The sequence below is a fragment of the Diadema antillarum genome, unplaced genomic scaffold (genome assembly GCF_040938485.1).
Source record: "Diadema antillarum isolate AM-2024a unplaced genomic scaffold, OU_Dant_1.0 seq00001683_RagTag, whole genome shotgun sequence".
NCBI lineage: Eukaryota > Metazoa > Echinodermata > Echinoidea > Diadematoida > Diadematidae > Diadema > Diadema antillarum.
The window spans coordinates 364,983-378,461 of record NW_027272378.1 but is presented as its reverse complement, the minus strand read 5'-3'; the positions used below and the strand labels follow the sequence as shown (position 1 = coordinate 378,461).

Genomic DNA, 13,479 nt, shown 5'->3' with positions numbered 1-13,479 from the left:
CGTCTCTGGACATCCGAGGCAAGAAAGATGACATCATTAAAGTCAGCTGTGAATTATTCAAGCTCATGTTCCATGGAAGACCACCCAACAGACTTTGGAGACTTGAGATTTGACGACCCAGGTCGTCTTCAGCAAGCGGGCTGCTGCTGGGAGCATCAAAACTGAGAAATTACATGTCCCCGACAACATAAGCTGCAGAGCAGCATTCTCTACAAACTTATCTCCAAACTAGAGATTGGCTAATGTTGCAAACTCCATCATTGGATGTCTTGGAGTATGGATGGAAGCTTGAGGACCAAGGTTACGCACCGGTCCCTTCAACAGACCCATTGCAAAGGACTATTTTCTGAAGTTTGTCAGCTGTAACTCTGAGGGGGACTGTAGCACACAGTCGCCGGCCCTCAGTTGTAAAAAGCAAGTTGTATAATAAAAAGTAAGGAGTCAAGTGTATTTCTTTTTGCGGCAAATGCCATGGTAGCTGTTGCCAGAACATCGACCAAACAGCTGATGGGAGCAGTGAGGGAGATGTCTGTGAGTAGGATAATGTACCAAGGTTTCAATATTGAGATACATTTATGTTGGATTTAAATGGGCATAATGGAATTAAAAGAAGAGGGAACGACTACTTTTGTTATTTTGCACACTTATGTTTCAGTGTTTTGCCAACTGTTTTAAGAGGAGGTGTAGCTCAAATTAAGTGATGATAGAACTCAATGCAGCTTTCTAACCAACTCACTACATAAACCCACCGAGATGCGTATAAATTAAAATACCAATAATACATGATTCGGCGGGTGCAAAAAGTAGGTGTGGCCTATCTTAATGATCAGGTAGTAGTTTTAACTCAAAACTAATGTTTCGAATCCATTCAGTACCCCCAGAAACCCCTAATTGGACATCTCACACGATAATACTGGCCAAAAAAAAAAAAATCTTCCCATTGTTTGACAACCCCTCCCATTCTGTTGCGTAGATTTAACTGGCTCCACAGTTGTTGTTGTTGTTGTTTTTTCCACGAGGATGTTGGTTCAAAACTATTGAGAATCAAACATTTAATAAGTATACACAGCAGTAATATGATTATAAGAGAAATGGTAACGACTACTTCCCATCGCACACAAGTGTTTTCAGTGCACCCTAAAAACCCATTATATAAACCTAATGAGATAAGTATAAAAATACCAATATTTACGTATTTCGGCGGGGGCAAAAAGGAGGCGTGGCCTATTTCACGGTCAGAGAGTTGTTTGTACTCAAAACAAATTGTGGGAATCGATTCCGCACCCCCAGAAACCCCTAATTAGACATCTCACTCGCTTATATTGGAAAAAAATATATATTTTTCCATTTCTGCCCCGCCCCCTCCGGGTGCTCGATTTTGATTGGCTCCCCAGAATTTTCCACAAGGATTTGGGTTGGAACTAATTGAGAGGTGTTAGTAGACACCTTAGTGAACACATTGGTGAAGAAAGCTATTGGTAAGCAATTTTTTCACAGATGGTCCAGAAATTTTCTAAAATGCCCTAACTAGACATTGTAAGAATAATTATAAAAGTCACCACTCACTGAGTGATGACAAAGAGAAAGGGAGGGAAGAACTTTTCTGAAAGAAAATAAATGAATAAACAAATAAATAAATAAATAAACAAATGTGCACAATGTTCATTTCCTGGGAATAATAGTACAGCGACCCTACCACATCACCGCATCTATAGGGATCTTATCCCTCCTCCTCCCCCCACATTCTCTTCTCTCTCCCTCCCTCTCTGTGTCTATCCCCCCCCCCTCTCTCTCTCTCTCTCTCTCTCCACGTTGTGCACTGTTTGTGTCATAGCAGAAATTTAATACCGGTAATCAAACTTATCGTAGAGAAACGTGTGTATCATCAGAAAAGTAAAGAGTGTGTAAAACCCATCCAGCTAAGGATTGTATTTCGGAAGTGATTATCTTTATTTTTTAATACATTTTCTCTTGCAAGAAAAATGTCTAAACCTATTCTTTTGTTAATACATTGAGTGTCATAATGCTGAGGAGGACTAGAGTTGCAAACATTGTTTAATCAATGTTAAACAGAATGAGATTAATTTGCAAAGGAATTACAGCCGACAAATAAATCACACATACCAGGTTTTTTTTTCATTTTCTAAAGAAGAAATTATACACGCTACCCACACTGCAGGACTCATATCAACTATAGTCAAAGATTACATTACCTGGCACGATGATACTGAGGCAACAGCTGTTGAGAGGAAACTATCTGGCAAGTAGGGACACGTCAGACTGAACTTTGAAAGACGTGGCATAGCACACACCCATTGGGCAAGGTCTCCTTCCACCGAGGACTGATTTGGAATACCATTATCACCTTCGGTTAAACGTAAGGTCAGATCTTCAATCTGAAGGAGGAAAGCGAATTAAAATGTTGTGAAGACTTAAAGGTGAAGAAATAAGTTAATCATGTGAAAATGGTGAGAAGGAATAATCATAGACGAAGCGAAGAGACCAATGTAAAGGTGGATGGAAGGCTGATGTATCCCATTCTATAGGAACGGATGCTCGTGGCAGTGGGAATGGTAACCCGTCTTCTTTCCCATTGGTGCATGGTGGTAGTCACGTGGTCATTGTTGATCATCATACTAACCATACTCACATGATTATAAATGTTACAATAACACTAAATGACATTATCATAGGTTATTGAAAGTACCAAAAATATTATACTTTCCTTTATACAAAGAGCATAAGGAGTGAACAGACTCAGTCAATTTAGATTGATTTGATTTGATTTCTGAGTTTCTTTTCCATACATAAATGAAATACGAAGTCAATTCGACGGGTTTACCACGAACTGTCCTATCTCAAATAATGACGTTTTGAGAAAATCGCTTCTAAACATTGTATCTCTGTTTATGCCTTACTTTTCCAGAAATGGCTTATTGCTTATCTATAGAACGCAGGCCATAAGAGAGAAGAGTACCTAGGGATAGTTTGTGCCAAAGAACATGTCACAGTGCCGACAAAGTTTCTAGCAAGAAACTTGTAAACTTACATATTAGTTTACGGTTTCATAGAAAAACAGTATTGAGCCGTGTTTATGCGAAGATTCTTTGCACGATCTGTCCTATCTTGCGCGCACTGCAGTAGCGAGTCTTCGAACTTTACCACGATGCGACCTATGTCGAAATCACCGGAGAATCGAGTGTCGATGCTTTACCACGAACTGTCCCATGTTCACGGACCGTATAATATGCATGGGGCGGAACCAGAGGTGCATTTTTTTATTTGTAATCTTGATGCCCCACTTGACCATTATAACTTAGGATATGGACTCGCACTTTTTAAATACAAATATAATCAAATAGGCCAATATACCAACCAGGTTCTCACGGTTTGTGATAGGCATCTACTGGAGGGAAAATTCGTAGTTAGCAATGATTTTTCATCTACGTTAACTACACTGTTCATGCTGATTGTTTCTTTCACCGTATTAAAGGAATCTTGAAGGAAGGGGTGGGAGGCTTCTCAACTTGTCCTTTCAAACATATTTTATAATAATGTCCTCATCGAGTAGTAGTTGTAGCTGCTGGTTATTGCTACTGACTCTTATATGCTGTAATGTATGATACCCGGGCACTTTGTGTTGACATCTTGGGTTGGCTCTTTCTTGTCACGCCACTCTTCCGCCGATCCGTCTCCCGATTTCCACTTCCATTCACACTTCTTCATCCGATCATCACACACACTGATGTTCTGTACACACTTGCGCTGTTCTGGCACGGTACGGTACTCACAAACTTGCAGCGAATCACAATCAAGTAACTGTGCTGTGGTATTGTCCACCGTGTTCTTTAATGCATCGTTTCACGTCTGACTCACTATTTTCTACACTTGGACACTTGAGACACGATCGAGCATCAATGAAGGTCAACACGATGAATTCTTCACTGCCTGTCTGTTCTACATCCTTACATGATTACCGAGCAGAAAAGGTGAAAAGGTGGAAAAGCGGTACAAAGTGGGAAAAGCAGAAGAAGCAGGTTGAAAGATTGTGCGCCTCCCCCGGGTCACAATCACAGCATCCCTCACCCGTTTCTGTCAGCCAAGTCCTGTCTTCTCTTTATATGTACTGCCTATTATACTAGTGAGATGCATTTTTAGATTCGACCACAAGGTGGCGCTATTCCTGTTAAATCGGCAGTAACATTTTCCGGCCCCTTAATTTTCAACACGCTTGCCGGTGAAAATTACCTCTTTCTGTTTCCTTTAAACCATGGTAACCAACAATATATAATCAAATGGTATCACCATTAAACCATGCACTATCTGTGCTTAAGAAACTTCACTTAGGTTTCTACACAACACTTCAATGTTCTAGTAACAAAATCAAATACGAACAGATGGTTATCTACCATGCATACATTATAGTATGAAACAAACTAGAACAAGTTAATATAAAACACATAACCCAATGCTCCTTTGAGTTTGGCGCTTTAAACTGTTCTGACTGATGAGCATCCTACTCAACTCAATACAAGGCATGTATTTACTCAAGGCACTTGCACCTCCTGCTGCTCTTTTTACTAGAATCAATCGTCAAGTGATTGACATCACAATTTCTCTGAGTTTAGCTTTTGTGTTTCAGAGAGTGTTTCTATGTACATGACCAACTTGTAAATGCACAAATCTAGCTTTGAAACTCAGCTTGTCACTCTACAACTAGGAACAATTCCTTATGCAACAAATATACAGAACACCAGATAACATGTTTGTCCATAACAACAAACCACCTTTGTTCAAATACAAAAACTTTCATTATGCATTTGAATCCTCCTTTGGCTTTTTCAAGCTCTCGATTTCTATTTTACCAAAACCTATCAACACGAAGTCTGCAAACATTATCACCTGATGAGCATATTTGCATACACTATTCACTATTAATGGCATTTATGTACCATGCTGTACCTCAATAATAGCATAAAGCAAACAGCATCAGAACAACAAATCACCACTTGGTTTTGTCTGATTCTGAGACAATAAAATGTACGTTGATACAGTATACCACTGCTTCTATCTCTCTTGTTCTTTCTGACTTTGTGATATCACAAAACCCTGTTTAAACTTAACTTATACTACAGCAACTCCCATAAAATGAGAATACAATGCAATACACTTGCAATTACAAAATGCACTTTTGTTTTCACACTTTTCCAAAATTAACTACACAAAACCAATGGTTTGCATACCAAATTCTCTGGTCAACACCTTGACTGATTTGGGAATATTTGTGTTTGTACATCTGTACTATATCTCTCATGTTCCATCTTGAATCTTGATTCAGACTTGTGTCTGCACAGCATAACATAAAAACACATAATATCATACAGTACACCTTTGAACTGTTCCATTATGTCATAAAGCATTACACCAAATGACTCACACACTGAAGTGAGCATAGATCAAACAAAATATATCCAAAGACATATTACTGGGAGTCTCTTTGTCAACAACTCAAACCTTCAGTATGCTTCTAAACTGCATATGTTCAGTGCTATTACATAGTGTGTACATGCAATTACTCTAATCTCATATACCACTTTTGGCAAATTATTACTCTTCACCTATTTAAAAGAGCAAAATTACAATTGGAGCTCTATTTTCTGAATGTCATCTCCAAAAAATACACACATACTTTAACATATCCATATGATGCAGTATCATGAGAGATATCCACTAGTCACACACACAAAAAAAAATTCTTCTTTTAAGCATCAAAAGCATGCTTCTAGTGGTCAACTGGCGTAGCACTCCTTTTCATAATCACCTTGTGACTCAAAATGCAATACAAATGTGTGACAAATAACACAACTGCCTTTACCTTGTGTTACACACCAGAATTTTCTCTGTTATAAATGGATCATTTTTTTCTCTGAAAACTGATGTTATTTCAGCTTAAACACAACAAATGCAACCATTTACATTCGTACTCTTCATGCAACTGCGGCCATGAAGTCCAATATCGCTTGAAGCTTATACGAGTCAGCTTGATACAGTCTCTGTCTGTATATATCTAACATGTCCAATTTTCTTCAAGTTCTATATTTGTTGCTTTCACATATGTTCAGTGTGCGTCACACGGTTCGGAGTGTCCTTATCATGCACTTGAGCAAACTTTGCTGAATGCGAGATGGCACATACGCGATGATCATAAAATCATGGTGAACTAAGAGTGTGGCGGCGCTTGGCTCGCACCACAGCTACTATACATTTGCTATTATCTTTGAAGCAAGCAATATTCACACTATTTCAACACGCGATTCACAAATTGTTGCTGCATAACTGATCCTGCTGCATACACGCTCCATGTAAACGTCATGCTATCCTGCTTGATGCTCCAAAACATACAGCTGTGGTCCAACTTCCATATCAAATCTATTTGTGGCGGCGCTTGGCTCGCACCACATCATATGCACAAAATAATTCACAAAATTCAGGATCCCACAACTGATCACACATCTCCTTCCAGCAAAAGGCACAACTTGCTGATAGGCCGCGTATAAGCACCCAACTTTGTCTTCACTTCTACGCTGCGAACGTAGCCCTCAGCATCTGGTAGTGTGCGCATCACTCTCCCCAGCAACCAGGTGTTTCGCGGCAATGTCTGGTCCACCAGCAGCACCAAGTCACCAACCTGGAGATTGCGTTGTGGTTCCACCCACTTCTGCCTCTGCTGCAACTGGGGAAGATATTCTTTCGTCCATCTGCGCCAGAACATATCTGACATGTACTGCACCTGACGCCATCTTCGTCTGGCATACACATCAGTCTCTCGGCTCACCGTTGGTGGTACTAGGTGTTTCAAAAAACATTTCCCACTTTTGATTCTTAATAATTCAAAAACTATATATCAGATAACACTGCCATTGATATGAGTGATAGCTGAATAGTGTACAATTTGGTTGAAGGTGGTTTAAATATGAAAGCATAAATAAGTTTCATGAAATCCATGATTAATTTCACAGTTAGGTTCCAGACTTTGCTCTATTTTCAACCCTCTGTACAAAATTTCACTTTGCACAGGGGTCAATGGGTGTGTATGGGAGTGTGTGGTTAACACCCTGACAATGGTCCTGAACAATGGCCAGGGTTTGAATGCTTCATTATTCATTCATGAGAAATTCCACTATCACAGCTAGTCTTTATTCAGCCTCTGGCAGTATCTGTGTAAAGTCAAACGCCTGTCGATACTGTCGTAGAGTCGCGTCAGTGCTCTCCCTACTTCTGAAAAACAAAATTACAATGAATACCTTCTGTTGTATCGTAAACGTGGTGACGGGAAGTAAAGAAAATCAATTAGAGTATATATATACACTTGTGTATATGGAGCCTTAAATAAATGTACTCTGAAACAAATCGCCCCAATGATAAATGCTGCTGAACTCTTTACCAAAAATGATCTCTTTTTATCGAAAAAGTGAAAAATTTGTCAGACTATTTAATTAGTAGACAGTTGTATTAAAATGAGGAACTTTAGATCATTCATGCTTATTTATGTCCCAAATTTAGTGATATGTCAGAAGCAAAATTTGAAAATGATTGCCAGCTGGAATGAAATGTGGTGTTTGCAAGCACTCTACCGTGCATGAATTCAGACTAGCAGTGCCCAGGGCAATCCACATGAATTATTGATTAAGCATTCATGTGCCAGGGAGCGCCAGACTGACGCCTAGTCAACAGGTAGTTCAGGCATGTCCATTGTTCAGGGCCATTGTCAGCACACACTCACATACACATCATTGGTTCCTGTGCGAAGTTCAATTTTTGTACAGAGGGTTAAAATTTGACCAAAATCTGAAACCTTACTTCAAAATCAATCTTAGATTTAATGAAACTGATTTATGATTTCACGTGCAAATTACCTTCAACCAAATTGTACACTATCCAGCTATTACTCATATCAATGACAGTTTTATCGAATGAAAAGTTTTTGAAATATTTATGATCAAAAGTGGGAAATGTTTTTTGAAACACCTAGTAGTTGTGGTTGTGACTTCATTAGAAGCAGATGGTTTGGAGTTAATGCTTCTAAATCAGTTGGGTCATCTGACACCTTGGTAATGGGCCTCCCATTAATGATGGCTTCTGCTTCGCAAAGGAGTGTCTGCAAACCTTCGTCATCTAGTGTTTGCTGCTTTACAAGGTTAAACAGCAACTCTCTCACTGTGCGTATCTGTCGTTCCCAGACGCCGCCATGATGTGAGCCCCCGGGAGGATTGCAGCTCCACTGTATGTTGCGTTGCAGCAGTGCATCGTTGATCTGTGCTTGATTCCATGCATCTATCTCTCGTTTCAGTTCTCTTTTTGCTCCAACCAGATTAGTGCCATTGTCAGATCTCATTACTTGCACTGCACCTCTCCGTGCAATGAACCTTCTAATGGCTGCGATGCATGAATCTGTATTGAGACTGTCAGCCTTCTCGATATGCACTGCTCTGACTGCAAGGCATGTGAACATCACACCATATCTTTTCACAACTGTACGTCCTCTCTTCACATCCAGTGGGCCAAAGAAATCGACTCCTACCCTTGTGAATGGAGGATCATCGGGCTTGATTCTGTCAGCTGGTAAGTCTGCCATCTTCTGCTGAAGAACCTTTGCTCGGTTACGTCTGAATTGGATACAGCTCCCCGTTATCTTCCGGACGGCAGAATTTGCACTTGGCATCCAGTAGTTCTGGTGAAGTCGAGCTAGTACATAGTTTCTCCCACTGTGCCCTGACATCTTGTGTATGTGTTCTAGGATCAACTTTGACACATGACTCTTCTTAGGGAGAATTACAGGATGTTTCACATTCATGGGAAGTGAACCTCGACTCAGCCTTCCTCCAACTCTCAGCAGGCCCTCATCCAGCTCTGGGTCAAGTCTATAGATAGGACTTGCTCTTTTCACCCTTGTTTTCCGTTCTCCTTTACTTGCTGTTTGAATTGAGCCTTCGTTCTGTAGTCCCTCAATTTCACATGGGAATGTTTCACTCTGGGCAAAACCCACAATCTTTGCTTCTGCAGCTTGCATTTCCTGAAGTGTCAGTCTCCCTTTCAGGGATTCTTCTTGAGAAGTGGTCTGCTCCTTCTTCTGACTCATCCATTTCACAAATCGCCTCAACCAGCACACTGCCCTTTTCAGTCTCATCCAGTCTGAGTAGTGATGGATAAGTTCGCTTGTGGGATTTGAAGTTTCCTCTTTGGTCACTTCCGTGGCAAGGCATGTTTTCTTCAATTCCAATTCAACATGCAGATTGCTTGGCGAGACTTCACTTCTTGTCTCAGGTTTGTCCTTCAGATTGATCGTCACACCCAGCTTATCTTCACTTGTAGACCACACAATACCCAGTGCTTTCTCGGTGATCTCATTCTTGACATCTAAGCTCAAGTCTCGTACACTCTTTGCTCTTTCCTCCACTGGGATCTTGGCTAGCACCTCTGGCTCATTGCATAGCCACTTCGTCAGACGAAATCCCCTTCCTCTGCAGATCTCTGTTAGGTCTGACACCAATTTCTCAGCCTCCTGTACACTCTGCATTGAGCACAAACAGTCATCGACGTAGAAGTTTCGATGCACAGTACGAATGACCTCATCTGAGAAGCTACCTGTCTGGTCCTGTGCTGCTCTTTTCAATGCAAAGTTGGCACATGATGGTGATGATACAGCACCGAAGACGTGTACCTTCATTCTGTGCTCTGTCAAAGGTCGCTCAATGTCGCCGTTCTCCCACCACAGAAATCTCAACATGTCTCTGTCTCTTTTAGGTACACGGATCTGTGAGAACATGCCCTCTATGTCTGCTTGCATTGCCACTCTGTCTTGACGAAACCTGGTCAATACTCCAAACAACTTGTTTGCAAGATCCGGCCCCTGTAGCAGCTCCCTATTGAGAGAGAAGTCTCCATACTCGGCTGAGCAATCAAAGACGACCCGCAGCTTCTTTTTTTGAGGATGTACCACGCCATGATGGGGAAGATACCACACTCTTCCATCATTTCTTTGTATTTCTTCCTCAGGTATTTTCTCCATGTACTCTTTCTTCATCATGGAGTCTACAAAGTCTGTGTATTCCCTTTTGAAGTCTGCTTGTCGTTCAAACCTTCTCTTCAAGTGGCCTGCTCGCTGCATTGCTTGAAGTTTGTTATTCGGCAACTTCACATCATCTCTACGGAAGGGAAGAGCTATTTCATAATGACCATCTTCCAGCTTCATCGACTGCTCTACCTTCTTGATGAAGATCAAGTCTTCCTGTGACTTCTCTTCCTTGTCATCAATGATCCTTTCATTGAAATCTTGATTGAACAGCCTTTCAAACTGCTGGTCAATGTCGGCCTTAGCCTTCACTCTGTGAGACTGGATTTTGTTTCCTTTAGCTCCATCCCTTGATACACCGTACACCAGCCATCCAAGAACTGTTCTGCATGCAAAGGGCCCATTTGGAACTTCACTGCTTATCACCTCTACTGGCTCCATTGCCTTCGGAACATTGCTTCCTATTAGCAATCCAACGTGCGCCTCTTCTGCTAAGGAAGGCATTTCGATGTTCTGCAGATAGCGCCATTTCTGCACATCCTCTTGCCTAGGAATGTCTTCCTTGTCTACTGGTATGTACTGTTGTGAGTAAACTTCTGGCAGTCGTATGATGTTGTGTCCCTGCACATCCATAACCTCTAAGTCTCTCAACACTTGGCTGGTTGTAATCTTTTCGTCTGTCATGGTAGACACGTGGAGGTTGATCGTCTTGCCTTGCACATTCAATGTTGTTGCCAGCTTTTCTGTGCAGAAGACCGCGTTACTGCCAGAGTCGATGAATGCGTACGTCTCTTTGCACACACCTGTCCTTCGTGAGCGTACTCTGACAGGCACAATGCCTGGCAAGGTGTCATTTCCTGGTGAACTTGTGTTTAAGCTGCACTTAATTGTGTTTGATGCCACCGCTTGATTTTTGTTCTCACTATTCTGTTGTGGCTGCTGTGTAATAGTGGCAGAAGCCTCTGGTTCTATAGCTTGCTGCTGAGTGCCAGCCGAGTTGTTCTCCCTGTTAGGTTGATCCACCTTAAACTCCCTATGCAGCACTGTTGGGTGTTGTTTGCTACAAATGCTGCACTTCAATCTCCTCTTGCAGTTTCTTGCAAAGTGGGCAGCACCTTGAAGACAGCTAAAGCACAGACCTTCCTTTTTGCAAAATGACAGGCGGTCTTCATATGGCTTGGATGCGAGCACTGTGCAATCAGCCAGAGTATGTGTCCCCCTGCTGCAGAACAAGCACACTTCCTTCTTGCTCTCTGCTTTTGCTGCAGGCATCGCCGATGTGCTGAAACTTGATTTGCCTGCACTTGCAGACACCTTGCCTGTGCCTACGAATTTTGCTGGTGGTTTAGCCTGGTACTTCAGATTCCCATACACCGGATTCGTTGCAATCCTTGCTTGCTTGGCGATGAATGACACCACATCATCGAAGGTTATGTTGCCTTGCTTCTCCTCTTGGATGTCATCTGCTCGATTTCTCCATTTATCCCTCAGCTTGTATGGGAGCTTTCCAATGATCAGCCTTATGTTGTGAGAGTGGTTGACCTCTGACTCCATGTTGAGGTCCCTTGCAAGATTGTGCAGCTCGGTTACGAAAATCGAGAAGCGATGGAGTTCTTCTCCATCTTCTGGTTTGATGTCAGGCCATTGCACTGCTTTCATCATCATTGTCTCTACGATGAGCTGCCTATTGCCAAATTTCCTTCGTAGCAAATCCTTCGCCTTTCTGTAGGCCACAGTCTGGTCTTGGCCGTACATGCAGCTTTTCACGATGGCATTGGCTTCCCCCAATGTGTATTGGTCCAAATAATACAGCCGATCCGAGTCACTGCAAGTCTTAGCTTCGATGGTATGTTCGAATGCTCGCACGAAGGAGTGGTAATGTAGTGGGTCTCCTGTGAATGGTTTCACATGCTTTTGTGGCAGAGAGGCCTTCATGTTTTGCTCAACGAGCATCCTCATCAGCTGATTCTGTTGCTGTAGAAATGACAACATAGCTGCATTTTCCATTCCTGCAGCACTAGCTGGTGCTGACATTTCCTCACGTGCGTTTCCATTTGCATGCATATTAAGCGGCTGCATTCTTGAAAAGCCTGTATCTAAGCTCTCTGGTGTCCTGAGTGGACTTGATGGTTGAGGCATGTATGGGTCTTGATGATACATTGGATAATCATCCGACGTCTGCTCATCCATCTTTACAAATGGCTATCTGAAGTCACTTTGCTCCCAAATAAGTAAACGTGAACTAAACCTCGAAACTTGCTGCGCCGTCTTCCAGCCCGTTTCTCTCTTAGTCCTGGTACTGCTTCATCCAAGACAACACTGCTTTGGTCCTCCTACTACATTCAATACTAGACTGTCAACTGTAGGTCTAGTCCAAGCTGGCTTCCAGCTGTACTGGTACCAAAGCAATTTGTGTACTGTATTAGTCCTAGCCTTGTTTATGACTGCTCGTAAGCTGTAGAGTTCTAGATCCTTTGTTACAAGGCTCTACAGCTAATTGGTCCTCCACCACTGAGAACTACAATGTAGACAGTCCAAATGTAGATCTAGTCCAAGCTGGCTTGAAGTTGTGAGAGTAAGACTACGATCCAGCCAATTCCAGTCAATATCCACTTCTGACTTGGGTATTTATAACAGTACTCTCACTTTAACGGCAGATCTAACATTAGACCCATTTCCAGACCTTTTCTCCTTTATTCTAGTCTTCCGGTCCAAGACTCTTCCACCATAGACTAGGTGCTAGTCAATGTGGCCTTGTGTCGACATCTATTTGCTAATATAGTCTTGGCCTTTTACCTGCAGATCTGTTCCAAGACTTCTTAACTTTAGTACTTAGTCCTGGCCTTAGTTAAAGATCATCTGTTCCACGACTATCCTCAGTAGAGTCCTGGCCTTGTGTTTACTTAGATCTGTTCCAAGACTCCTTCGCTTTAGTACTTAGTGGTTTCTAGTCCTGGCCCTACTTGCAGATCTGTTCCACGACTATACTCAGTAAAGTCCTGGCCTTGTGTTTACTCAGATCTGTTCCAAGACTCCTTCACTTTAGCATTTAGTCCTGGCCTGTATACTTGCAGATCTGTTCCAAGACTCATTGTACTTTAAGTACTTAGATCTAGTCCTGGCCTTAAGTACTAGCACTGTGGCAGATCTGTTCCAAGACACTGTTACTTTAACGTTAGTACCGATTGCAGGTAGGCCTACTAGACTAGTCCTGGCCTTAATACATTGAAAGAGTTAGACTTTCTTTCCTTTCATCATTCATATTCCAAGACTAAATCTAGATGTCTAACTAGCCATACTTGTACTTGGTAGGACTGGTTTAATTACTTCACTGTATCCACTGAAGTCGCCTCTGTTCCAGTTCATGTTGAGACTCACTGTTTCCACCCAATCAGTTCTGTCACTAC

At 41.9% G+C, this 13,479-nt stretch overlaps 1 protein-coding gene across 1 annotated transcript; it reads right to left on the bottom strand.

Moving 5' to 3' along the window:
* Positions 1 to 6,505: 6,505 nt before the first annotated feature.
* On the bottom strand, positions 6,506 to 12,262 carry LOC139711672 (uncharacterized). The gene is made up of 2 exons (XM_071623531.1): positions 8,167 to 12,262; positions 6,506 to 6,846 (listed from the first exon to the last, which is right to left on the bottom strand). The coding sequence occupies exons 1-2, from the start codon at positions 12,260 to 12,262 to the stop codon at positions 6,506 to 6,508; spliced, it is 4,437 nt and encodes a 1,478-aa protein (XP_071479632.1).
* Between the last annotated feature and the right edge of the window lie 1,217 nt (positions 12,263 to 13,479).